Source organism: Oncorhynchus clarkii, chromosome 6 (assembly GCF_045791955.1).
Source record: "Oncorhynchus clarkii lewisi isolate Uvic-CL-2024 chromosome 6, UVic_Ocla_1.0, whole genome shotgun sequence".
Lineage (NCBI taxonomy): Eukaryota > Metazoa > Chordata > Actinopteri > Salmoniformes > Salmonidae > Oncorhynchus > Oncorhynchus clarkii.
In genome coordinates this window covers 27269367-27294109 of record NC_092152.1, presented here as the reverse complement: position 1 = coordinate 27294109, position 24743 = coordinate 27269367, and the positions used below count along the sequence as shown (strand labels likewise).

The 24743-nt window shown below is 41.3% G+C and overlaps 1 protein-coding gene across 1 annotated transcript; it reads right to left on the bottom strand.

Moving 5' to 3' along the window:
- Positions 1–9582: 9582 nt before the first annotated feature.
- Positions 9583–21041, bottom strand: LOC139412011 (leucine-rich repeat LGI family member 3-like). The gene is made up of 9 exons (XM_071158790.1): positions 20612–21041; positions 19093–19164; positions 16539–16610; positions 12653–12724; positions 12467–12538; positions 12102–12271; positions 11845–12009; positions 11574–11664; positions 9583–10996 (listed from the first exon to the last, which is right to left on the bottom strand). The coding sequence occupies exons 1-9, from the start codon at positions 20818–20820 to the stop codon at positions 10267–10269; spliced, it is 1653 nt and encodes a 550-aa protein (XP_071014891.1). The 5' UTR covers positions 20821–21041; the 3' UTR covers positions 9583–10266.
- Between the last annotated feature and the right edge of the window lie 3702 nt (positions 21042–24743).

Genomic DNA, 24743 nt, shown 5'->3' with positions numbered 1-24743 from the left:
CACCCACTCCACTCAATGGCAGGCTAGTGATTGCTTTGTAACACTTGCAGTTAGCCACTGATTCCTTACAAACCACACATTGTTGAATTTGCAATTTCCAACTTGTTGTGTAATGTTTTATGTTCAATGGCCGATGAACACCGATACACTTTATCTATAATTTCTCTTCATATGACAAGGATTGAAAAGGATTTGCTTGTTGTCTTGATTCATGATGATGACTGCTTGTCTAGCTTGCTAGCTAAGATTTTGAAAGTATGATGTTGACATGATCAGTCCAATCAAAGCTACGGTAGATATAAACGGGATTTGACGTATTTTATCTGTGGCCAATGACCTTGCAGGCTGCCACAACACCACAGAAAGGCTGAAACACCTGCATATTGGAGCTGCCTTACTCAAGAAGCAAGAAACCATGTTTGTATGAGGATTTATGAATTCAATGATAATTTGTTTTCAAACTAAAATGTGACATGTATTAATGCCAAATTGACATGCATTTTTTTTTTAATGTTATATATATATATAGTGGGGCAAAAAAGTATTTAGTCAGCCACCAATTGTGTAATTTTCATCATAGGTACACTTCAACTATGACAGACAAAATGAGAAAAAAAAATCACATTGTAGGATTTTTAATGAATTTATTTGCAAATTATGGTGGAAAATAAGTATCTGGTCACCTACAAACAAGCAAGATTTCTGGCTAAATTTGATTTCCATTGATAATTTTTGTGTGATTTTGTTGTCAGCACATTCAACTATGTAAAGAAAAAAGTATTTCATAAGAATATTTAATTCATTCAGATCTAGGATGTGTTATTTTAGTGTTCCCTTTATTTTTTGAGCAGTGATATATATATATATATATATATATATATATATATATATATATATATATATACACGCACAGTGCATTCGGAAAGTATTCAGACCCATTCACTTTTTCAATATTTTGTTACGTTACAGCCATATTCTAAAATGGATGAAATCATTTACCCCCCTCATCTACATACAAAACTCCATAATGACAAAGCAAAATCACATTTTTAGAAATGTTTGCAAATGTTATGAAATATCACATTTACATAAGTATTCCGATCTTTTACTCAGTACTTTGTTGAAGCACCTTTGACAGCGATTACAACCTCAAGTCTTCTTGGGCATGACGCTACAAGCTTGGCACACCTGTATGTGGGGAGTTTCTCCCATTCTTCTCTGTAGATCCACCCATGGGGAGCTTCGCTGCACAGCTATTTTCAGGTCTCTCCAGAGATGTTAGATCGGGTTCAAGTCCAGGCTCTGGCTGGGCCACTCAAGGACATTCAGAGACTTGTCCCAAAGCCACTCCTGTGTTGTCTTGGCTATATGCTTAGGGCCATTCTCCTGTTGGAAGGTGAACCTTCGGCCCAAATCAAATCAAATTTTATTTGTCACATACACATGGTTAGCCCAGTCTGAGGTCCTGAGCGCTCTGGAGCAGGTTTTCATCAAGGATCTCTGTACTTTGTTCCGCTCATCTTTCCCTTAATCCTGACTAGTCTCCCAGTCCCTGCCGCTGAAAAAACATCCCCACAGCATGATGCTGCCACCACCATGCTTCACCGTAGGGATGGTGCTTCTCATGGTCTGAAAGTCCTTTAGGTGCCTTTTGGCAAACTCGAAGCAGGCTGTCATGTGCCATTTACTGAGAAGTGGCTTCCGTCTGGTCGCTCTACCATAAAGGCCTGATTGGTGGAGTGCTGCAGAGAATGTTGTCCTTCTGGAAGGTTCTCCCATCTCCGCAGAGGAACTCTGGAGCTCTATCAGAGTGACCTTCAGGTTCTTGGTCACCTCCCTGACCAAGGCCCTTCTCCCCCAATTGCTCAGTTTGGCCAGTTCTAGGAAGAGTCTTAGTGGTTCCAAACTTCTTCCATTTAAGAATGATGGAGGCCACTGTGTTCTTGGGGACACAATCCTGTCTCGGAGCTCTACAGACAATTCCTTTGACCCCATAGCTTGGTTTTTGTTATGACTGTCAACTGTGGGACCTTATATAGCAAGTGTGTGCCTTTCCAAGTAATTTCCAATCAATTGAATTTACCACAGGTGGATTCATATCAAGTTGTAGAAACATCTCAATTTCAAGTCTCATAGCAAAGGGTCTGAATACTTATGTAAATAAGGTATTTCTATTTTTTTATTTGGAAAAATGTCTTAACCTATATTCACTTGGTCATTATGTGGTATTGTGTGTAGATTGATGAGGAAAACAATTAATTGTATACATTTTAGTATAGGGCTGTAAAGTCAGAAAATGTTGAAAAAGTCAAGGGGTCTGAATGCTTTCTGAATGCACAGGTGGGGCTCTGCCTGTATCAAGGCACAAGGCGAGACCCAGATGCAGACACAGGAGGCAGATGGCTGGAGTCTTGCAATGTTTATTAATCCAAAAGGGGTAGGCAAGAGACTGGTCGTGTACAGGCGTTCCTACCTGGGTGCATACCTGGCTGACCGGGGTGTCGGCGGTGGAAATCGGTGAAGAGGGCCTGGTCCAAGATGTCTTTAGCAGGAACCCAGCACCTCTCCTCCGGGCCATAACCCTCCCAGTCAACCAGGTGCTAGAAACCCCTTCCCTGTGGTCAAACCCTCAGGAGGCATTTCACCGTATACGCTGGATAGCCATCGATTACCCGTGGGGAGGGATGGGCTTGGAAACAGAAGTCAAAGGACAGTGAGACACAGGCTTAATTCTGGACACATGGAAAGTAGGGTGGGTACGGGGTAACACAAGACGGACTTCAGTGGAACTAAGGACTCTAGAGATGGGAAAAGGACCAATGAAATGGGGAGACAGCTTGCGGGAATCTGGATGACAGGCTGGCCGACGACCCAATAAGAGTGCAGAATGACTTCCAGAACTGAGACGAGAACTGAGGACCCCGATCGGAGACCATGTCTACTGGGAGTCCATGGAGACGGAAGACACACTGCACAATAAGCTGGGCTGTCTCCTTGGCAGAGGGTAGTTTGGGGAGAGGGATGAAATGGGTGGCCTTGGAGAACCGATCGACTACCGTCAGAATGACAGTGTTGCCATTAGACGGTGGGAGCCCAGTGACAAAGTCCAGAGATCTGAGACCAGGGACGATGAGGGACCGGTAGTGGCTGAAGGAGGCCAGAAGGAGCTTGCCGTGGAGTCTTGTTCTGAGCACACACTGTCCATGACGAAGGCAGATACGTCAGGAACCATTGTGGGCCACCAGAAACAATGTCGGAGGAAGGCTAGTGTACGACGGGACCCTGGATGACAGGTCAGCCTGGAGGAATGAGCCCATTCCAGGACTTGTGACCGGACTGGGTTAGGGACAAACAGCCGGTTAGCCGGGCCCTTCAGGTCCAGGCTGGGAGCGTTGCACCTCGCGAACCAGGTTCTCAATACCACAATCCACATTGGCAGCAAGGCATGAGGTAGGGAGAATGGTTTCAGAGGTCGAGGGTGTGGCAGAGGAACTGTATAGGTGGGAGAGAGCGTCAGGCTTCACATTTTTTTGACCCTAGGCAGTAGGAAATGGTGAAGTTGAATCTGGTAAACAAGAGGGCCCACTTGGCCTGCCTGGACTTGAGTCGCTTGGCTGTACAGAGAAATTCCCGGTTTTTATGGTTGGTCCAGACCAAGAATGGCTGTTCTGCTCCTTCCAGACAGTGCCTCCACTCTTCCAACACCATCTTAACCGCCAGGAGTTCTCGGTTGCCTACATCGTAGTTCCTCTCTGCAGGATTGAGACGATGGGACAGGAAGGCACAGATCGCTGGGACAGGATGGCCCCCACTCCAACATCCGAAGCATCAACTTCCACCACAAATTGATACGAGGGGTCCGGATGGATGCTGTTGTGAACCGATGCTTCAGGTCCACAAAGGCTTTGTCGACGTTGGACGTTGGTTGAGGCCAATCCACCACTGCTTTCACCTTTCCAGGATCCATCTGAACATTGTCCTCAGCAATGACATATCCCAGAAAGGTGATAGAAGAGCGGTGGAACTCACACTTCTCGGCTTTCACAAACAATTGCTTCTCCAGGAGGCGCTGATGGAGCTGTCTGACATGAAGTACATGTACTTGGGCAGATTGGGAAAAAACAGGATGTCGTCAAGGTAAACGAACACAAAACAGTTTAGCATGTCCTGGAGCACATATTTGAGGGAAATAAGCGACACCTGGAGGGGGTGATAGCCTGCCTCAGTGGACTAATCCATTGAGGAGGACGTAGGGATGCCACTGTCCAAGAATATAGGGATTGTGGCTCAGATGCACAAGGCACATGTCTCTCCAAAAATCTCCCACCATTTCGTGGGTATTCATTGTTTCATATCTTAATTGTGTGCATTGTTTGCTGTGTCTCAATTCCCCATTACATAGCTTACATTTACCGTTCATTTCCAGAATTTCTAATCTGCAATGTTTGTTTAGTTATGGTCATTTCTGTTAATGCATTCAATATATTATTACTATTATTATTATTGTTATTACAGTCATAGTTCCTAGGCCGTCATTGAAAATAAGAATTTGTTCTTAACTGACTTGCCTAGTTAAATAAAGGTAAAATAAAAAATACAATTTACTGTTTGTTCTCATTGTCGGAGTGGACATGGCGCCGACAGAGATGTTCTCCTCGCTTCGCGTTCTTAGGAAACTATGCAGTATTTATTTTTTTATGCATTATTTCTTACATTGCTACCCCAGGAATTCTTCAGTCTTATTACATACAGCCGGGAAGAACTATTGGATATAAGAGCAACGTCAACTTACCAACATTACGACCAGGAATACGACTTTCCCAAAGCTGATCCTCTGTTTGGACCACCACCAAGGACAATGGATCGGATCCCAGTAGGCGACCCAAAACAACGACGCTGCAGAAGGGGCAAACAGAGCGGTCTTCTGGTTAGGCTCCGTAGACGGGCTCACCGCTCCCGAGTATACTACTTACCAATGTCCAGTCTCTTGACAACAAGGTAGACGAAAATCGAGCAAGGGTTGCCTTCCAGAGAGACATCAGAGAATGTAACATTCTCTGTTTCACTGAAACATGGCTCACTCCGGATATGTTATCAGAGTCGGTACAGCCACCCGGTTTGTTCACGCATCGCGCCCACAGAAACAAACATCTCTCTGGTAAGAAGAAGGGCAGGGGTGTATGCCTTATGATTAACGAGTAGTGGTGTGATCATAACAACATACAGGAACTCAAGTCCTTTTGTTCACCTGACCTAGAATTCCTTACAATCAAATACCGATAATTAGATTATAATCACAGCCGTGTATATCCCCCCCTCCCAAGCAAACACCTCAAACGCCCTGAAAGAACTTCATTGGACTCTATGTAAACTGGAATCATGGATTCCGACGCTCTGAGGACACGGCTAAGGATGCCGTCTGTGCCGGCAGCCTTGCGATGGTTAACACTTTTAAATGTTATACTCACGTTGGCTGCAGTGAAAAAGAGCCCGCAGGTTTTGGTAGCTGGCCGTGTCGGTGGCACTGTATTGTCCTCAAAGCGAGCAAAGAAGTTGTTTAGTTTGTCTGGGAGCAAGACATCATGGTCTGCGACGGGGCTGGTTTTCTTTTTGTAGTATTCAGGTCAGTCTGGCTACAGTGAAACAAGTGATTTTAAGGAAATGTTTTTATAATGTTCAAGACTTACGGAATTGGAAAGTTCTGCAGGAGAACTAGGCACCACTGTCGCCTAATTTGCTGCATGTTTTCCTTTGAAAAGTAAAATCACACAATCGGATGGGGATCCCAAAAAACATATCCACTAGTGATGAGAATTTCATAATTTATACATACCCCAGTGAAATCACACTGTGCTCCCATTGCAATGTACAGAGCGTACTGTAAGTTAAGAAAGAGTAGGTTGTTAAGTTTGATAGTTATGATAACAATAATGATAAAAGTAAATAATACCCCCCCCCCCCCCCCCGCAGGAATATATTACAGGATGTAGACAACCCCCCCCGTCAAGAAGTCACAGCATGTCACACCAGCATCCAGCTCTGCAGGAGGTTGGTGTATTAATTATGTATGTAGTGTAAAAACTGTATGAAATAGGACCCAAAAAGTGTCAAGAATAATAAAGAAGAAAAAGTATGAACAATAACAATAGTGTGCTTTGCAGGCTGCAAGCACACAAATAATAATAACTTTTCATGTGGTATAACAGAAAATAGGACTAATATACTATACTGAATAGCCAGCATCTTACCATCAAAACAAACACCCAACAGTTGTTTGAGAAACCTTGCTTTGGTAGGCCCTGTGGTGTAAACAAGGCACAATTTTTAATAAAAGAATGACAATCAAATGGTACAGTTCAGTGGAACCATTTCTCACCAATGCACTCACATGCCAAAATGTTTTCCTTGGACACCGTTTCAAAGCAATGTGTATGCTTTCTTCGTAAATGTGTTTTGAATTTTTTCTTATTTAACTTCAGTTTGCAGTGTGGACAAGTTACAATGACTTTTCTTGACTTGACATGTATGTTGGGACCAGGTGATTTCATTATGGTATATACTGTGTAGACTCGTAATGTGTGACTAAGGGAATGGCATCAATGATACACATTTAGAGCCAGCCAAACACAACGAGTCATACATTGAAGAAACACAGAAAATCAATCATCAAATCGATAACATATCTGTACATGTAAACCTAGGCTTACTGCTCAAGTAGGCAAATTTGTCCAAATAAGATTCCCTCATTGTGAGCAATTGGACAGCTCACGTGCAAATAGGTGCTAATTAACGCTATGCTAACATCGGTGCGGTAGTTGGTCATATAAAAACATTTACTTCCATGGTTTCCTCACTTGCTTCCATGGTTTATATTTTTATCCATGTACCGGTAGGTCAGGTTCGATTAAGATTAGCTTTCTTTGACGTTGATACCTTCAACGTTTACCTCAACTTGGGAGACCTTTAAGGAGACAGGAAGGGTTAAATGCGTTTGACTCCGCCCACATTGAGCCTGGCCCCAACGTTTGACTCCGCCCACATTGAGTCCGGCCCCGAACTGCACACTTCAGTCAGGTCATTTGTACATGTAGGTAGGGGTGAAGTGACTATGCATATATAATAAACAGAAAGTAGTGTCGTGGAAATATTGGTTCAATAATATCTCTCAGATACCGGAGCCTGTGAATTAAAATAGACTTTATTACAAAGTAACAAGCCGAGTTGGTCCATGGAGCAAGCAAGTCCACTCCTTTTATACAGTTTCATGCTTATACAATCCACTCAGATTTACTCCACCATTGTTTCAAAATCTAAGTTCTTTCCTCTAGGCAGGGTGTCCCCTCCTCTCTTGTTTCTTGGATCAATTATATTGGTGGCTCGCCTATACATTATTTCCAGAAATAATAAGTACAGATTACTATAGGCAATTATAAAATTGCTACATGCCATTAGCAGGCTATAATGTTACGACAGGCCATTATAGGATTAAGTACAGGTAACTATAGGCCATTACAGAATTATACAGTTGAAGTCTGAAGTTTACATACACCTTTGCCAAATACATTTAAACTCAGTTTTTCACGATTCCTGACATTTAATCCTAGTAGAAATTCCATGTCTTAGGTCAGTTAGGATCACCATTTTATTTTAAGAATGTGAAATGTCAGAATAATAGCAGAGAGAAGGATTTATTTCAGCTTTTATTTCTTTCACCACATTCCCAGTGGGTCAGAAGTTTACATACACTCAATTAGTATTTGGTAGCATTGCCTTTAAATTGTTTAACTTGGGTCAAACGTTTCGGGTAGCCTTCCACAATCTTCCCACAATATGTTGGGTGAATTTTGGCCCATTCCTCCTGAAAGAGCTGGTGTATCTGAGTCAGGTTTGTAGGCCCAAAAATGATTTTTTATTATACTTCTTAATAACGCACTCTGTATGACTTTATAAGATCATTACTCATGCTTTGGTCCATCCAACCAAATTATGGGCTGGTGCTACCAACTGTAAAAGTTAGTGACACCAGGGGAAAATGTTACTCTGGAGCCCTGTAATGCTAATGAACGCTTATGTTGTTGATTCAGGGTAACACGTATGACAGGCACTAATTTACCACTGTATCCATACAAATTGCATTTTAAACATATAGGAGCATGGAGTTGTTCCATGTCATTTCAGCAAGCCATGACACCCACCATCTCAGATTGTTTTGCAATTGTTTCTGTAGTTACAAACAAGATTGGCATTCCTGAAACAGAATTTTGTTGAAATTAAAGTGTATTCCGGAGATTGATTACACCCAATTTTGCCATTTTTTTTATTTATAGGATTCAGATCATATTCAATAAATATAGTACCGAATATCCGATTTGGACCAAACCTTTTCCTACCAATGAGTAAGACATGAGGAATACATTTTTTTTGTCAAATGCCAATAAGCTCCCTGCACAACTCATTCCATTCCATTCCAACAACCAGTATACAGTTTCAGTTCTCTGTTTGACAAGTAGTATGAAGCTGCGGCTTGGAGTATTGCTTCTCCATACGATGTAATGTATTCCCTATGAATCTGGTGATGTTTTTTCCCCCTGTTCTGAGAAATTAGTAATTGGAAGTCGCTTGCATTATTTACCATAAAGTAGTGTGAAAGTACCAGGTTTTGACCACTAGCTGCCACAGTTCCTGCAATACCACCACACTTTTATCCATTTTGCTGGTCTCTTGTGTTTAATAAATAGATCACAACATTATCTGAATCCTATAAATTTAAATTGTGAATTCAGGAATGCTAATCGTATCTGTTACTAACTACAGAATCGATTTCAGAACAATCTGAGATGATGGGTGTCAAAATCCTCTTTGTGCTTTTTGAGGTGAAACGACCCAATGGTTAAATTAGTATTATTTAGAGACCCATCCCCAATTTTCTTTTTACTTTGTTGCATTTACGGGGACTCGGACTCATTCAGGGGGTCTGAGACGCCCCTGGGCCCCCCGTAATTCAGACTCTGCTCACACTATACCCCCTTCTATGGTGGTAAGTGTCAAATACAGTAGGGAACCATACAATCACAACACTCATAATATCCTACTAACAATGTGTATATACCGGTATAGGCTATTCGAAGAGTAATGTTGAAACAAGTTATTTTATTTTTGACATAAATGTGACTAATGCTGGAGAATTTTGTTCTAAAGCAATGTCCACACCAATTGGATGTAGTGACCATATAATAGCTATATCCAGAAAAGTCAGGTTTCCAAAGGCTGGGCTTAAAATAGTGTAGGCCAATAAGAGATCATACAAAATGTTCTGTAGTGATTCTTATGAAGATATTTTTAGATTTCATTTTTTTATTTCCCCTTTATTTATACAGGTAAGTCAATTAAGAACAAATTCTTATTTACAATGACCTGTAATGAGCAGCATCCAGGCGCTGCACTTGATGCATTCTTCCAGTTATCAATAAGCATGCACCAAACAATTAAGAAAAACCCTGGAATGAGTAGTTGTCCATATATATAATATACACACACACACACACACGGTGATGACAGGAGCTTGACAACCTTCCAGTCCTATTCAGTTAACCAAACATTTATTTAGGGAAATCTGTACATGTGCACATGCATTGTAATTAAACAAAAATATATTGGAATCATTCAGGATCAACAGAGCGAAACTTATTAACACGTATTGCTATTATTACCTTGATGCAATATAAAATGTACACAGAATAATTTTATAAAAGATTATCTACTGTTAAGAGAACATTATGGCATGCAGATTACAGTATTGCTTTGAACAAAATATCTTAACTATCATTTCATAGAATGTCCAACTATTTGATGTGAACAGTTATTTTCCTATATTGATATTCATGAATTAAAGGATTTGAACCATCCAATAGAAAAGTTCAGTAGATGCACATGCTTTTCACATAATCTGATGTTACTTATATTTGTACTATATCTGCAATGGAACCTCCAAGTATATTTTCCACAGAGCATAAATTAATGGTAGGTCAAGTAAGTAGTGATGTTGCATAGTGATGTACTAGTTATGGTGATATGTTCTGTCATTACACATCCAGTTTTAATTGATTCAGACATATCAGAAGATATCATGCATTTCCTGTTCATTAGTACTATTACATTTTGTTTTGCCAATTTAACAGGCATTTAGTTGCATGGCTTAGATTGCTTCTCCACAAGAACAGCACAGATTAATGAATGGTCTCATACTGTAGATTCAGCTGGATTGGTCTATTTGGCACTGAGATCCACTATTAGGTGCTGGTAGGCTAGGGTGTTGCCTTTAAAGCTGGCTGCCAGCAGCATGTCTTTGTTGTCCACAGACACCAAGCTGAAGGCCCGGGGTGCTCTCATGTTGAGCTCCTGGAAGGGCTGGAAGCGCTGGGTGAGGTCATCCCACAGGTAAACTCGAGAGAAGGAGAAATCACTCCCTAGGAGAAGATACTGTCGGGGGCCCACAGTGAATGGATACACAGCCATGGATCCACGTGAGGGCAGGGTCTGAATCTCAACATAGCGCTGCCCCTCCCATCGGAGAATCTTGGAGTCACCAATGAAGCGTGTAAGGCAAAGGTAGAGAACGTTGCGCACCCAGAAATGCTTGACCATCTGCACGTCGAAAGTTTCAGTGATTTGGGAATGAAAGGCAAACTGGCGCAGGCTGCGGTTCCACTGGTAAACCACTGGGGGCTGAGAGGCACTGGAGAGAATGAGACGCTGCTTCCCTTCCACATCTAGGAACTCCACATGGGTGTCACGATGCCAGGGATGAAGGGATTGGTGGGAGTAGAAACCGTTGCTGTTCCAGCGGTATATGCTCGTAGAGCCTGCCTTGGAACTGTCTGCCACGGCAAAGTACCACTCATCATCCAGCTGGAAGGTCTCAACAAAGTTGGGTTTCCTAACACGTGTGGTATCAATGTCCTGAATCTTCACAAATCGCTGTGGGTCCTCTTCCCACCTGAAAAGGTGTCAACCAGGTCAGCCATCACAAAATCATCATCACAAACATCTAATCGTAACACAATTTTGGCACATTTTCAATAAGGATTTACCCCAGTTTTTTACCCAAAAGGTTCTGACTTTTCTGCTTCTATCTACAAAGGCTGGCACCCGTGCCTCACTGGGCCATGGCTCTGGCAGACCTGTTCTAACTTGGGGCCAAGCCAGGCGGCTGGTACTTTTCAGCTGTCATTTACATAACACTTGATAACTGTGAACTTTAACACCTCACAAATCAACAGTCTTGAATTATGCATAAGTTGTTGATTGTGCTCGCCACTGGTTGAATCAACTATGTTTTCACGTAAATTCAATGAAATTACGTTCAACCAACGTTGAATTGACGTCTGTGCCCAGTGGGAAGTCTTAAGTGTCATACTCTGATGGAAACACAATTACACCAGAGCTTACATTAACATAAAAAACTGGTGGCCCGCTGGTGTGTGGGTAAGTCTTAATGGAAAAGCGCCAATGGCTAAGAAAATTAACAAATCAATTACATTTTGCCTTTGATAAAGAATTGGAATAAGTCTCACTTGTAGATGTGGGATCCTCCAAAAAGTTGAGCCACAACCATGTAAAGAGTGTTGTTTATGACCACAGGCTTGCAGTAGACAGCGGAGCGAGCTAGGAGAAACAAAGAAGCAGAAAGCAGCAGGTTTAGCTGAATTCAGTCTCCTCTGTGTACTTAAAGATACAATGTAAAATCCCTTGGTCTATAATTAAGTGATAACAGTTGAATGCATTGGTTGTCTTGTGGCATGATTTGTTATATTAAAAAAGGCTTAAGTCAAAGAAGAAACTAACCTGTTATATTATGGTACATCCGGAAGACCATTTCCACATGATCCCATACAAACAGTGTACAGAACCCAGTATCAGGCTGGGCGAAGGCCACAAACTGATTGTTGTTGAATTCATAGGACTCCACTGACACAGACTGGAAGGGAAAAGTCTCATAAACGGCAAAGTCTACAGGGGAAGAGAGAGATGAGGATTATCAATCTATCAATTAAGTGCCTTGCTGTCCTGTGAAATTCATTTCAAGATGATTTGGGGCAAACCTGCACTGATACAGTTGAAGTCTCGTGGGGTGAGATCATGGATTCTGCGACCTTGGAACTCAAATGGGCTGGCACAGTAGATGGCAGGGACAGAGGTGTTGGTCTTCTCCATCCAGTCCACCAGCCACTTAATTTTACAGTCACAGCGGAACGAGTTACCCCGCAGGTCTCTGGGTAACACATAGAACAATAGAATGACAGTTCTTACAAAACTGTCTCGTAAGGATTCTTGGTAGCGCATTTTCAATTACAGCGCTAAATAAAGTTGTAATAACATGGTGAAAACTTAGTTACTTCAAAAACATATCACAAGATAAAACCTATGATAAGGCTAACGTGTCCCTTTCAAAAAGTAGTGTACTTACAAGTCTGTCAAAATATCAAGATATTTGAAGAGTTCTCGTGGAAGGAACTGCAGGTTATTATTTGACAGAGAACTACAAGAGACAGAGATAAGAGAAAATATATAATAATCATAACATGTCCATGCAATACGTAACAAGTATTCTTCCATTGATATTTACAGAGAAAAAGTCAGAAGATATACTCACAGGTGAGTCAAGGATTTAAGCCCTCTGAAGGTATGCTTTGACAGGGCTTGGACGTCATTGTTCTCTACAAATCTGATGAAAGCAATCATGATAATCAAGATACTTATAATAGAAAACATGCTTTGTGGTAGAACTGGGGTCATTTAACATACAGTACCAGTCTGTTTATAATTCCATGTGTTTTTTCATAGTTTTGATGTCTTCACTATTATTCTACAATGTAGAAAACAGTAAAAAAATTAAGAAAACCTTTTGAATGAATCTGTGTCCAAACTTTTGACTTGTACTGTAATTCAATCAAGACCATTTAAATACATTGCCATGCCACTCATGGACAGTACACAGCCTTGTTTTCCATATTCAGAGTGTGATATTTGTCTTATTGAACCTGATTGTGTCTCCGTCTTTCCCTTATTTATTTACTTTAAAAGCCTGTTACTAAGGGGAACATGTCCTGCAAACTTTGAGAGATTTCATTTAGCTTCCAGGGAATGCTTCCTGAATCTTAAGCAGCTATAATGGGAACGGACCTGTCTGCTGGCTGGACTGTCTGCAGTAAGAGCGGGACTAACCTTGAGGATAAGCCAAGTTGTAAGGAAAAGAGGGGGAGGGAATCTTTTACTGGCTATGGTGCAAAGCGTCCAAAACAACCATTAATCATCCGCTCACATTTTTCTAATGGAGGTAACGTAGCAGGTGTACGTCTCTTGAGTATACTTAAAATCGAGAAATGACTTATAGGCAAAACTGCCCTGTTATCAGATAGTTAGTAGGGTGCCTCTACATGGGTTCAGGAATAAATATAGTCTGAGCCCTGTATCAAAGTTCAGCTGTTTGGACATTGAACTGAGCCACTTAGAAACTAAAAGAATGTTACTGTGCAAATGTTGCCAACTATCAAACAAGTTGTCGATTGGACAATATTTGGCTTAAGTTACTCATGCAAACATAGCTCTGTGAACTACCTGTACTACACAAATGACAACCACAATTAATCTCTACAAAACAATGCACACATGAGAATTTCTCATCATATAGCCAACATCTCCTTATTTTAAGATGATGAATCTATAATTTTAGTTGATGGAATGATGAAAGATAACCACAAGTGACAATTGGCTACAGGTGCATTCTCTGTCTTCATTCTGGATGTGTGAGGCATCCCAGGGCTACACTGTGTGAGCTCAGCCAGCCTGCAGTCAGTCTCCCATTTGGAGCAGCACTGGATATGAAGATATGAGTTCATTAGCATTCACAATGAGGAGCCACCTCGGGTAGAGCTGGCTGGGTGCTGCAGAGCCCTGGGGCTGGGCTGCAGCCAGAGCCAGAGCCACACAATCACTTTATGGAGCCTAATGCATTGCTTACATGGAAAGCAGCAAATGCGATGGCATCAGCAACTTCCTGTCAATTAACAAAACGGCATGCTCAGCTTTATCAGGCCCCACAAAGGAAGGGAGACTAGTCTCTGGTAGGAGGAGGTACAATATTCAATGTTACTTGAGCTTTCCTTGTTTGGCTGAGGACTGGACACCACACCACCATCTTTCATTGTAACACCACTTCCTCATTCTTTCAGATATAATGTTTGTTGAGCATATACAGTTGAAGTCGGACGTTTACATACACCTTAGCCAAAAACATAAGCTCCTTCCTGAGCGGTGTGACGGCTGCGTGGTCCCATGGTGTTTATACTTGCATACTATTGTTTGTACAGATGAACGTGGTACCTTCAGGCATTTGGAAATTGCTCAAAAGGATGAACCAGACTTGTGGAGGTCTACAATTTTTTTTCTGAATTCTTGGCTGATTTTTATTTTATTTTCCCATAATGTCAAGCAAAGAGACACTGCGTCTAAAGGTAGGCCTTGAAATACATCCACAGGTACAGTGGGGCAAAAAAGTATTTAGTCAGCCACCAATTGTGCAAGTTCTCCCACTTAAAAAAATGAGAGAGGCCTGTAATTTTCATCATAGGTACACTTCAACTATGACAGACAAATTGAGAAAAAAAATCCAGAAAATCACATTGTAGGATTTTTAATGAATTTATTTGCAAATTATGGTGGAAAATAAGTATTTGGTCACCTACAAACAAGCAAGATTTCTGGCTCTCACAGACCTGTAACTTCTTCTTTAAGAGGCTCCTCTGTCCTCCACTCGTTACCTGTATTAATGGCACCTGTTTGAACTTGTTATCAATATAAAAGACACCTGTCCACAACCTCAAACAGTCACACTCCAAACTCCACTATGGCCAAGACCAAAGAGCTGTCAAAGGACACCAGAAACAAAATTGTAGACCTGCACCAGGCTGGGAAGACTGAATCTGCAATAGGTAAGCAGCTTGGTTTGAAGAAATCAACTGTGGGAGCAATTATTAGGAAATGGAAGACATACAAGACCACTGATAATCTCCCTCGATCTGGGGCTCCACGCAAGATCTCACCCCGTGGGGTCAAAATGATCACAAGAACGGTGAGCAAAAATCCCAGAACCACACGGGGGGGACCTAGTGAATGACCTGCAGAGAGCTGGGACCAAAGTAACAAAGCCTACCATCAGTAACACACTATGCCGCCAGGGACACAAATCCTGCAGTGCCAGACGTGCCCCTCTGCTTAAGCCAGTACATGTCCAGGCCCGTCTGAAGTTTGGATGATCCAGAAGAAGATTGGGAGAATGTCATATGGTCAGATGAAACCAAAATATAACTTTTTGGTAAAAACTCAACTCGTCGTGTTTGGAGGACAAAGAATGCTGAGTTGCATCCAAAGAACACCATACCTACTGTGAAGCATGGGGGTGGAAACATCATGCTTTGGGGCTGTTTTTCTGCAAAGGGACCAGGACGACTGATCCGTGTAAAGGAAAGAATGAATGGGGCCATGTATCGTGAGATTTTGAGTGAAAACCTCCTTCCATCAGCAAGGGCATTGAAGATGAAACGTGGCTGGGTCTTTCAGCATGACAATGATCCCAACACACCGCCCAGGCAACGAAGGAGTGGCTTCGTAAGAAGCATTTCAAGGTCCTGGAGTGGCCTAGCCAGTCTCCAGATCTCAACCCCATAGAAAATCTTTGGAGGGAGTTGAAAGTCCGTGTTGCCCAGCAACAGCCCCAAAACATCACTGCTCTAGAGGAGATCTGCATGGAGGAATGGGCCAAAATACCAGCAACAGTGTGTGAAAACCTTGTGAAGACTTACAGAAAATGTTTGACCGCTGTTATTGCCAACAAAGGGTATATAACAAAGTATTGAGATAAACTTTTGTTATTGACCAAATACTTATTTTCCACCATAATTTGCAAATACATTCATTAAAAATCCTACAATGTGATTTTCTGGATTTTTTTTCTCATTTTGTCTGTCATAGTTGATGAAAATTCTGTCTATGATAAATTACAGGCCTCTCTCATCTTTTTAAGTGGGAGAACTTGCACAATTGGTGGCTGACTAAATACTTTTTTGCCCCACTGTACACCTCCAATTGACTCAAATGATGATCAGAAGCTTCTAAAGCCATGACATCATTTTCTGGATTTTTCCAAGCTATTTAAAGGCACAGTCAACTTAATGTATGTAAACTTCTAACCCACTAGAATTGTGATACAGTGAATTATAAGTGAAATATTCTGTCAGTAAACAATTGTTGGAACAATTACTTGTGTCATGCACAAAGTAGATGCCCTAACCGAATTGCCAAAACTGTAGTTTGTTAACAAGAAATTTGTGGAGTGGTTGAAAAATGAATTTGAATGACTCCATCGTACGTGTATGTAAACTTCCGACTTCGTGTGTGTGTGTGTGTGTGTGTGTGTGTGTGTGTGTGTGTGTGTGAGAATGAATGAATGAATGAATGAAGGCACAAAGTGGGACACTTACAGGTACTGCAGGTGTGCCAGACCTGCAAAGGCATCATCAGCCACCACAGTGAAGGTATTGGAGTTCAGAAGACTGCAGAAATGTAGAGAAAGGGAGAGGTTTACAAAACACTGGAATTAAATGTTTCACTTTCCATTTAATGTCCAGACAAATACTGCTGGAGAGGTTAGAAGACATCTTACTCAATACCGGTACTGTAAATGTGTATTTATTTACACTTGATTGCAAATGGACACAATTACTGTACAAAGCATCTCCTCCAGTAACAAAAAAATCACTTGAATTTGTGTGGAGTGGACATAGGAAGAATTACTCAATTTAAAGGCAGTGATCAAGTATTCAATATACATAGTATGGGTTGGCCTTAATATAAACTGAAACCACTTAATCTTAACACACACACTCCACTGAATCTGCGTAAACAGATAAGCCATTGTTTAAATAGAAGAGAACTGAAGGGAGTCAGTCATGGGTGATGACACTGATACAGAGCCACTCACTAATGCCATGTCACCACTGTTTTCAATAACAGTTTATTTCAAGAGATTTATAGTGATTGTATTGTTGAACAAATGTTACTTCACAACTTGTACATCTTATCTAGTTTCAGTTCCTTTCAGAAAGTATGCACACCTCTTAAGTTAACTTTTTCCATATTTTGTTTTACAGCCTGAATGAAACATTGATTCAATGTATATTTTGTGTCACTGAATAACCCATAATTTCAAAGTGGAATTTTGTTGATTTTTTAAAAACAATTAATAGAAAATGTAAAGCTGAAATATCAACTCAAGACAATTATTCAACCCCTTTATTATGGCAAGCCTAAATAAGTTCAGGAGTAAAAATGTGTTTTACATATCGCATAGTAAGTTGAATGGACTCATTCTGTGTTTAATAAGTGGTTAACATTATTTTTTAATGACTACCCTATCTCTGCACCCCACACATCTGTAAGGTCCCTCAATCGAGTAGTACATTTCAAGCACAGATTCAACCACAAAGACCAGGGAGGTGTTTCAATGGCTTGCAAAGAAGGGTACCGATTGGTAGATGTGTAAAAAATAAAAAAGCAGACACTGAACATCCATTTGAGCACGGCGAAGTTATTAATTTGGCTTTGGATGGACACACAGTCACTACAAAGATACAGGACACAGGAGATTGGTGGCACCTTAATTGTGGAGGACGGGCTCCTGGTAATGGTTGGAGCAGGATGGGTGGAATGGTATCAAAAACAAACATGTGGTTTCTATGTGTTTGATGCCATTCCATTCCAGACATTAGTATGCCATCCTCCCTTCAGCAGCCTCCACTGATAAAGGCGTCCTTCCTAACTCAGTTTCCGGAGAGGAAGGAAACTGCTCAGGGATTTCACCATAAGGCCAATTGTCAGTTTAATGGTTGTGATATGAGAAAACTGAGGATAGATCAACAACATTGTAGTTACTCCAGAGTGAAAGAAGGAAGCCTGTACAGAATACAAATATTCTAAAACATGCATCCTGTTTGCAACAAGGCACTTAAATAATACTGCAAAAAATGTTGCAAAGAAATACACTTTTTTGCCTTGAATACAAAGTGTTATGTTTGCGATAAATCCAACACAACACAACACATTACTAAGAACCACTCGTCATATTTTCAAGCATGGTGGTGGCTGCATCATGTTTTGGGTATGCTTGTCATTGCCAAGGATTAAGGTTGAATAAAATGGAAATAGGATGAAAATAAATGGAACAGCTATAAGCACAGACAAAATTCTAGAGAAAATCGTGAGTCAGTCTACTTTCCAACAGACACTGGGAGATGAATTCCCCTATCAGCAGGACAATAACCTAAAGCACAAGGCCAAATCTACACTGGAGTTGCTTACCAAGATGACATTGAATATTCCAGTGGCCTAATTACAGTTTTGACTTAAATTGGATTGAAAATCTATGGCAAGACTTGAAAATGGCTTTCTAGCAACTTGACAGATCTTGAACCATTTTAAAAAGAATAATGACTTAAATATTTTACAATCCAAGTGTGCAAAGCTCTAAGACTTACCAAAAAAAGACGCACAGCTGTAATCGCCACCTAAGGTGCTTCTACAAAATATTGACTCAGGGGTGTGAAAACTTATGTAAATTAGATATTTCTATATAATCTTCAATAAATATGCTACAATGTCTACAAGCATGTTTTGACTTTGTCATTGTGTGGTATTGTGTGGTGATGGGTGAGATTTGTCTTGATTTATTCAATTTTGAATACAGACTGTAACACAACAAACAGTGGAGTAAGTCAAGGGGTATGAATACTTTCTGAATGAACTGTATATGTTTAGCCCTTCATTCATTTTCATCTATTATCCTGATTTGCCTCCAAAACAACCAGCGAGATTGGTCGAGCTGAATTTTTGTTGTTGTACAGAAGATGTGTTTTGGAGAGAACATGTTTAGCATTTTCATTGACCCAAGCCACAGAAGTTAAGTTGAGACTGCTCTAATTCCTCTACCTCAGACAGTAAGGGTGAGGATAGAATGATGGGACATGCATGAATACTCACAGGAACTGCAGCAGGTGCAGGTGGGAGAAGGCTCCCTCTGGGATTGTAGTGAAGGCTGCATTCACCATTGTCCTGAGAAGTACAGACAATCAACTTATCATCCAGGCTCTATCAACTAACATTAAGTCAATGTCATCATGCTTATCATATAAAATCCAACCCCCATTGTGCACAAGGGCTTGTTGTTCCACGCTAAATGTGTATATGTTGCCAGTCAGCCACATATGTTTTTGTGATGTATTCATGAGAATAACATGTTTATGAGCATAGCTTTCGGTTAAAAGAATTCTGGTCACAGACTTTTAGTTTTTGTACATTTGAAGGGGAGAAATAAGAATTGTTAGGGCCTGATGGATGTTGGTGCTGCATCCCACCTAATCAATATGAGTGGACAGAGACTGCAAGGGGATGTCCTCCCTAGTCCCCAGGCACAGTCAATCTATTGACAGAACTAAACATGCAGAACGGCATGTTTTACCAGGAGCTCATGCGGCTCAATCTGTATTACCATTTGAATTTCAAGGAGGGCGAAATCTTTTGAAACTAGGACAAACAGTTTCTTTATTCACAGGTTCCTGTATTCATCACTTTAAAAATGAGGCTACCTCCACCTTGTAGTGCTTGTGCTCTTCAATTCCCCAAGCTCTTTAAAAACAAGAACATTATGTTCAATTACAGAAAGATAATACATTGAGTCAATATCAACTAAAATTAAAGTAAACATATAACTAAAATGTAACCATACTGAGTCCTATGCTACAGAATCTATTACATTATTGTCATTCCAATTACTGTGCACTATTTATCTAACCTTTGTAAGGTTACTATCCCTTGGAGGACATGCATGTCTTTTGCTGTGAATCTGTTGTAAGTCCCAGGAGGGCTAAGGCACATCCCATTGCTCTACTCCAATCAACGTAGTCTAATTTCTGCTAGCTCCCCCTAACTTCTGTCCAAGGATGAGGAGAGACTGAGGCACAGGGACACTAAGTGCCCATTTGTCATATTTCATTAGCATGTCGTGGCTGACGTAGCCCTGTCCATCAAAACACACAAGCCATGGTGAACCTGCTCCTTTCTTTCTCTTAAGTCTCTTTAAAATCAGACACACGTTCTTGAGGAGCTCAAACATCATCTTGCTCTCTTGATAATGGCATTTTCAGAGACACAGTTCACTGTTGTTTAGAAAAGATAACAGTGGTATAACTTAAGAAGTTACAAAAAAAGGATCAGTGATTTTATACAGTATAAGCTTTTGGAAACCAGACACAGTAGAATATATTGTAAAAGCCCAAATGACCTTGTTGTAAAAGTGTAGCCTAATGTAAGGTCAACAGGCTAGTCCATTAATTATTAAGTAATCTGTAAAAACCATGCATGACATCAGATCTTCCATCTAGTAAGTCTTTATGTACATTATCAACAGCTGGTTTTATCATTTTGGAATGAAATGTAAGGAATAGACCAAAAAGCAGAGAGAGTATACAGGAACAGTCAGAGTGATCAATGTTGTACTCACAGAGAGATGATCCCAGGGGGAAAGCTCTTGGGGATAGCCTTGGTATCCACACAGAAGGCACTGTCTTTGGTGCAGGAGCAGGTGACAGGACAACGGGGGATTTTGGGGACCCTCTTGGCCCCTGTCTCCCCCACCAGGCAGAGAAGCAGACTTAGGCCGGCCAACAGCCTCAGCCATTCCGGGACCCTTCTCGATCCGGCATCCAGCATATTTCCTCTTTTGATGGACAGATGGACAGGGACTAGTGACAAAGACTGCTGAGCCTCAATGAGTTGTGTTTTCTCTGGTTACCTTGTAGCAGCAGCAGTAGTAGTGTTGATGCTGAGATATCAAATGACTGAAGATTTGGAGAGGCAGTTCAAAAGAGAGAGAAGCAGAGAGTGAGAGAGCAGAGCCAGAGAGGGGGCATATTCACTGTGTGTGTGTGTGTGTGTGTGTGTGTGTGTGTGTGTGTGTGTGTGTGCTCTGCAGCTTCCCTGGATGTGTGTGTGTTCTCCCTAGAGCTGCGGTCAGAGCGCAGACTGCGGGAGTGAGGCTGCAATTCCCCGTGTTAGGACCTGTGCTGTACGCAGCACCGCTGACTGAATTATTTACTCTCACAGAAGCCTTAAAAATATGGCCAGAGAGGCAGCCAGGCAGGGGGAGGGGAGAGGAGAGGATCAACAAGGGCAGTAGCTGGGAGGGAATGGAAGGGTGAGGAGGCTCTGGGATCTTCACACTCTGCCGCGGACACACACAGCTTGACAGTATACAGACACCAAAATCAGAAATAAGACTTTTGAAACAATACTTTACCAAGTTATATTTTTATATGAAAGTTCATTTGTATTGTAAAACATGTACTGTATATCACATGAATCAGCAATTTACAGTTTGTTCAGATTTCAGATGGAGGCACAACACATTTGGCCTCTTACTTTTATTTACAAGTAGGCCAACGTGTGCAGATCTGGAGGATGCTCCGGAGCATAAACAACCCATATTAGAAACTATAGAATTCCATTGAATCTTTTAGAATCTGAAAATATGGAAAACAGAGTTGCATACCCACACAGTGGAGCTGTTGGCCATATAATGGAGCTGTGTGGCTCCAGCAGCCAGTAGTTTGGTGGCAGCCGTGAGAGGAGACAGAGCTGCAGTGCCAGGCACAGCCAGCTTTCCCACACATCAACACTGTTTTCACGAACAGATAGCAACCACCTTTGAGTCTGCTGGGTACTGTCTACAATTATCATGTTGCCTAGGTCCCAACACGCTGCTCTGTTTCAGACAGGCAATAATAGAGGAATTCTATGTGGTGTTCAACAGTGCTCCATTCTATCCCATTTCCACTCCAGGGACAATTTAACTATAGGGCATCAATATTCAGAGTACATATCAGGAAACATTTACATTGGTAGGAAAAAGACGAGAAACACTGCCATGTCAACTAACTACAACTGCTGCTAAATCAACGTGGTCTCAGGGCAATTCATATTATTGTGTAAGTAAATCTGACACCCCATTTACTATGATATATTGAGTTACGTTAGTTTACATTATGAATGGAATAGAAAATATTGAATGGAAGTTGTAAAATATTATACGTCTGTCTCTGAGACCAGGTTGCTTGTTGCGCTGCAACAACAAAGATAAATTATGTGGGAAATTTACATTGAAAGTTAGGGTAACCAAAACGACAAAGTTTAGGGGAATTTATGTAGCATGTAAAGTGATTGGGCTACATTTAGAATAAAGGGAAGGGTTAGCACCCATCCTCCCAGACCTCCCTGTTTTCATCTCTGTCTAAAGTAACTAGACCGTTAGTAGGTATCATACGTAAAGTATGTTTCGTTTAGCTCTGAGACCAGGTTGCAAAAACAGCAAACATTTACAGCAACTGATCTACTACCTTTGCATTCAATGGTATTGTTTGTATGTGTGTTATTAATTACATCTTCATAAAAATATTTGTTTGCCCCTTTAAAGTCTACCTGGAAGATTCATATACTTTAGAGTTGATGAAATGGCACTCTGTCAGGTTTTTCAGCCACTACTGCCTCCCTGCCCCAGCCCTATATCTCATGTCATCTAGCATACATTGAGGGGAAAAAAACATTACTAACACCTGCTCTTTCCATGACAGACTGACCAGGTGAATCCAGGTCAAAGCTATGATCCCTTATTGATGTCACTTGTTAAATCCACTTCAATCAGTGTAGAGGAGACAGGTTAAAAAAATATGTTTAAGCCTTGAAACAATTGAGACATGGATTGTGTAAGTTAACCATTCAGAGGGTGAATGGCCAAGACAAAAGATTTAAGTGCCTTTGAACGAGGTATGATAGTAGGTGCCAGGCTCACCGGTTTGTGTCAAGAACAGCAACACTGATGGGTTTTTCACGCTCAACAGCTTCCCGTGTGTATCAAGAATGGTCCATCACCCAAAGGACATCCAGCCAACTTGACACAACTGTGGGAAGCATTGGAGTCAACATGTGCCAGCATCCCTGTGGAGCGCTTTCGACACCTAGAGGGGCTGTAACACAGTTTATGCTGTCTAAAGCCCTGTTTATACCTGGTGCTAACATGCATCATTTGTCCTGATCTTGTTCACTTTCTGATTGTGCCCACATGTTTTGACAGGTGTAGACAATAAAAAATGTATTGTGATGGTACACAATGTATATGGATGTGTATGGATATCTCATATGTAGACAGATGTGGAGAGTTAAACCATTTCCATAATTTTCCTGCCTTCTAAAATCATTGACAGGTGGCAACATGGACGTATGGCATCAGTGTCTTAAAAAATGTACATTTTGAAATAATATCTGACAAATTATTTGCATACAGGAAAATCTGGTCACAATGCAGACAGTGGGTGAATAAAAAACATTAGCACCATCTGTAGACGCATGTCTGAAAAAGTGGCCACAATCAGAATGTAAACAAGATCAGGACAAAGGACCCATGTTAGCGCCAAGTATAAGCGAAGCATAAAATAAATAACAATGAGAACATTCTAACAACGTTTGAGTGTGGAGAGTGCCATACTTTAGACAAAACAGGCTGCCTGCTGTAGAGCACAGCAGCAGACATGAGGAGAAAACTTTGAGATTAGACGTGTTCCTACAAGCACAGCAGCTTTCTCTGTCCAGTCAGCACGTCTCCAACAGTTATAGCATAAACAGTTGTGCTTTTGGACTTCAACATTTCGGCTTTCCTGCAATTGAGATCGAAATCTAAAGACCTTGGAATAGAAGCAGTTTACGGTGTAAAGTCTGGCAAGTTTAGAGTTCAGAGCTACAGAGCCCTCTTTTCTTCTCTACCAGACTGTGCTCCTCCCCCCACCATTCCCCCTCCTGTGTGGCACGTGTATTCTGAGTTAAAGCTATTCAACTCTCTGTTGAAGCCTTTTCAGTGACCTCATTGCCCTGGCCTGTTACCTGTGGGGATCAGACATGTTTGGATAACTGCTACTGTGCGTCACTGGCATGACTCAGTGTTTAACATTGACTTTTTAAAATTCATATTCTAACCCACATCCGAAGCCAGGGCCAAGCAGCCTGAAGAAGGCTCTCTGTCCTTGCTGCCATATGTCTGGCTTTCACAGCCTCCCTCTGGCTACATCTGAAGTAAGATGCTTCCTGTTTCACCTCAGTTACTGTTGTGCTCTCGGAAAATCCAGCTGTCCCAGGTAATGCATTTGCACAGGTGGTCTCACTCAGCCATGTTCAGACTCCACTTAGACATATGCACACAGGTGTCACTAGCTATGCTACGGATAAACTTCTCAAAGTAATACCAGCAACATAGTAATTCCAGTACAGTAAGTCTTCTGTACGCCCAAATTAAACTAGTCTGGTTGGAAATGTTTCCCAAAGTGGATATAAAAAGGCAGTGGTGCCAGCCAGCCACAAACTAACAGCCAGGGAGTTTACGTCTCCCATCAATAAAATGAGTCCTTACCTTATTGTAACATGCTAATAAAGCCGAAAGAGAAAGTCCTGAAGGAGCCACAGCATCCCCAATGAGTCAGGCGCAAATGCATCCAACCACTAAACCAGGTGATCAAGAAATCCAATAAGGTAAGTGTTTGTAACAGGTTGCGTCTGACAATTCTGTCACTTTTGATGACTGTCTTTATCAG

Bases quoted from the DNA above. Each gene is read 5' to 3' on its own strand.
- LOC139412011 (XM_071158790.1), bottom strand. From the start codon at position 20,820: ATGCTGGATGCCGGATCGAGAAGGGTCCCGGAATGGCTGAGGCTGTTG. The intron at 12,539-12,652 runs GTGAGTATATCT...TGTCTCTTGTAG, and splicing joins CTTAAATCCTTGACTCACCT to TTCTCTGTCAAATAATAACC. The intron at 10,997-11,573 runs GTGAGACTTATT...ACACCTTTTCAG, and splicing joins GGAGGATCCCACATCTACAA to GTGGGAAGAGGACCCACAGC.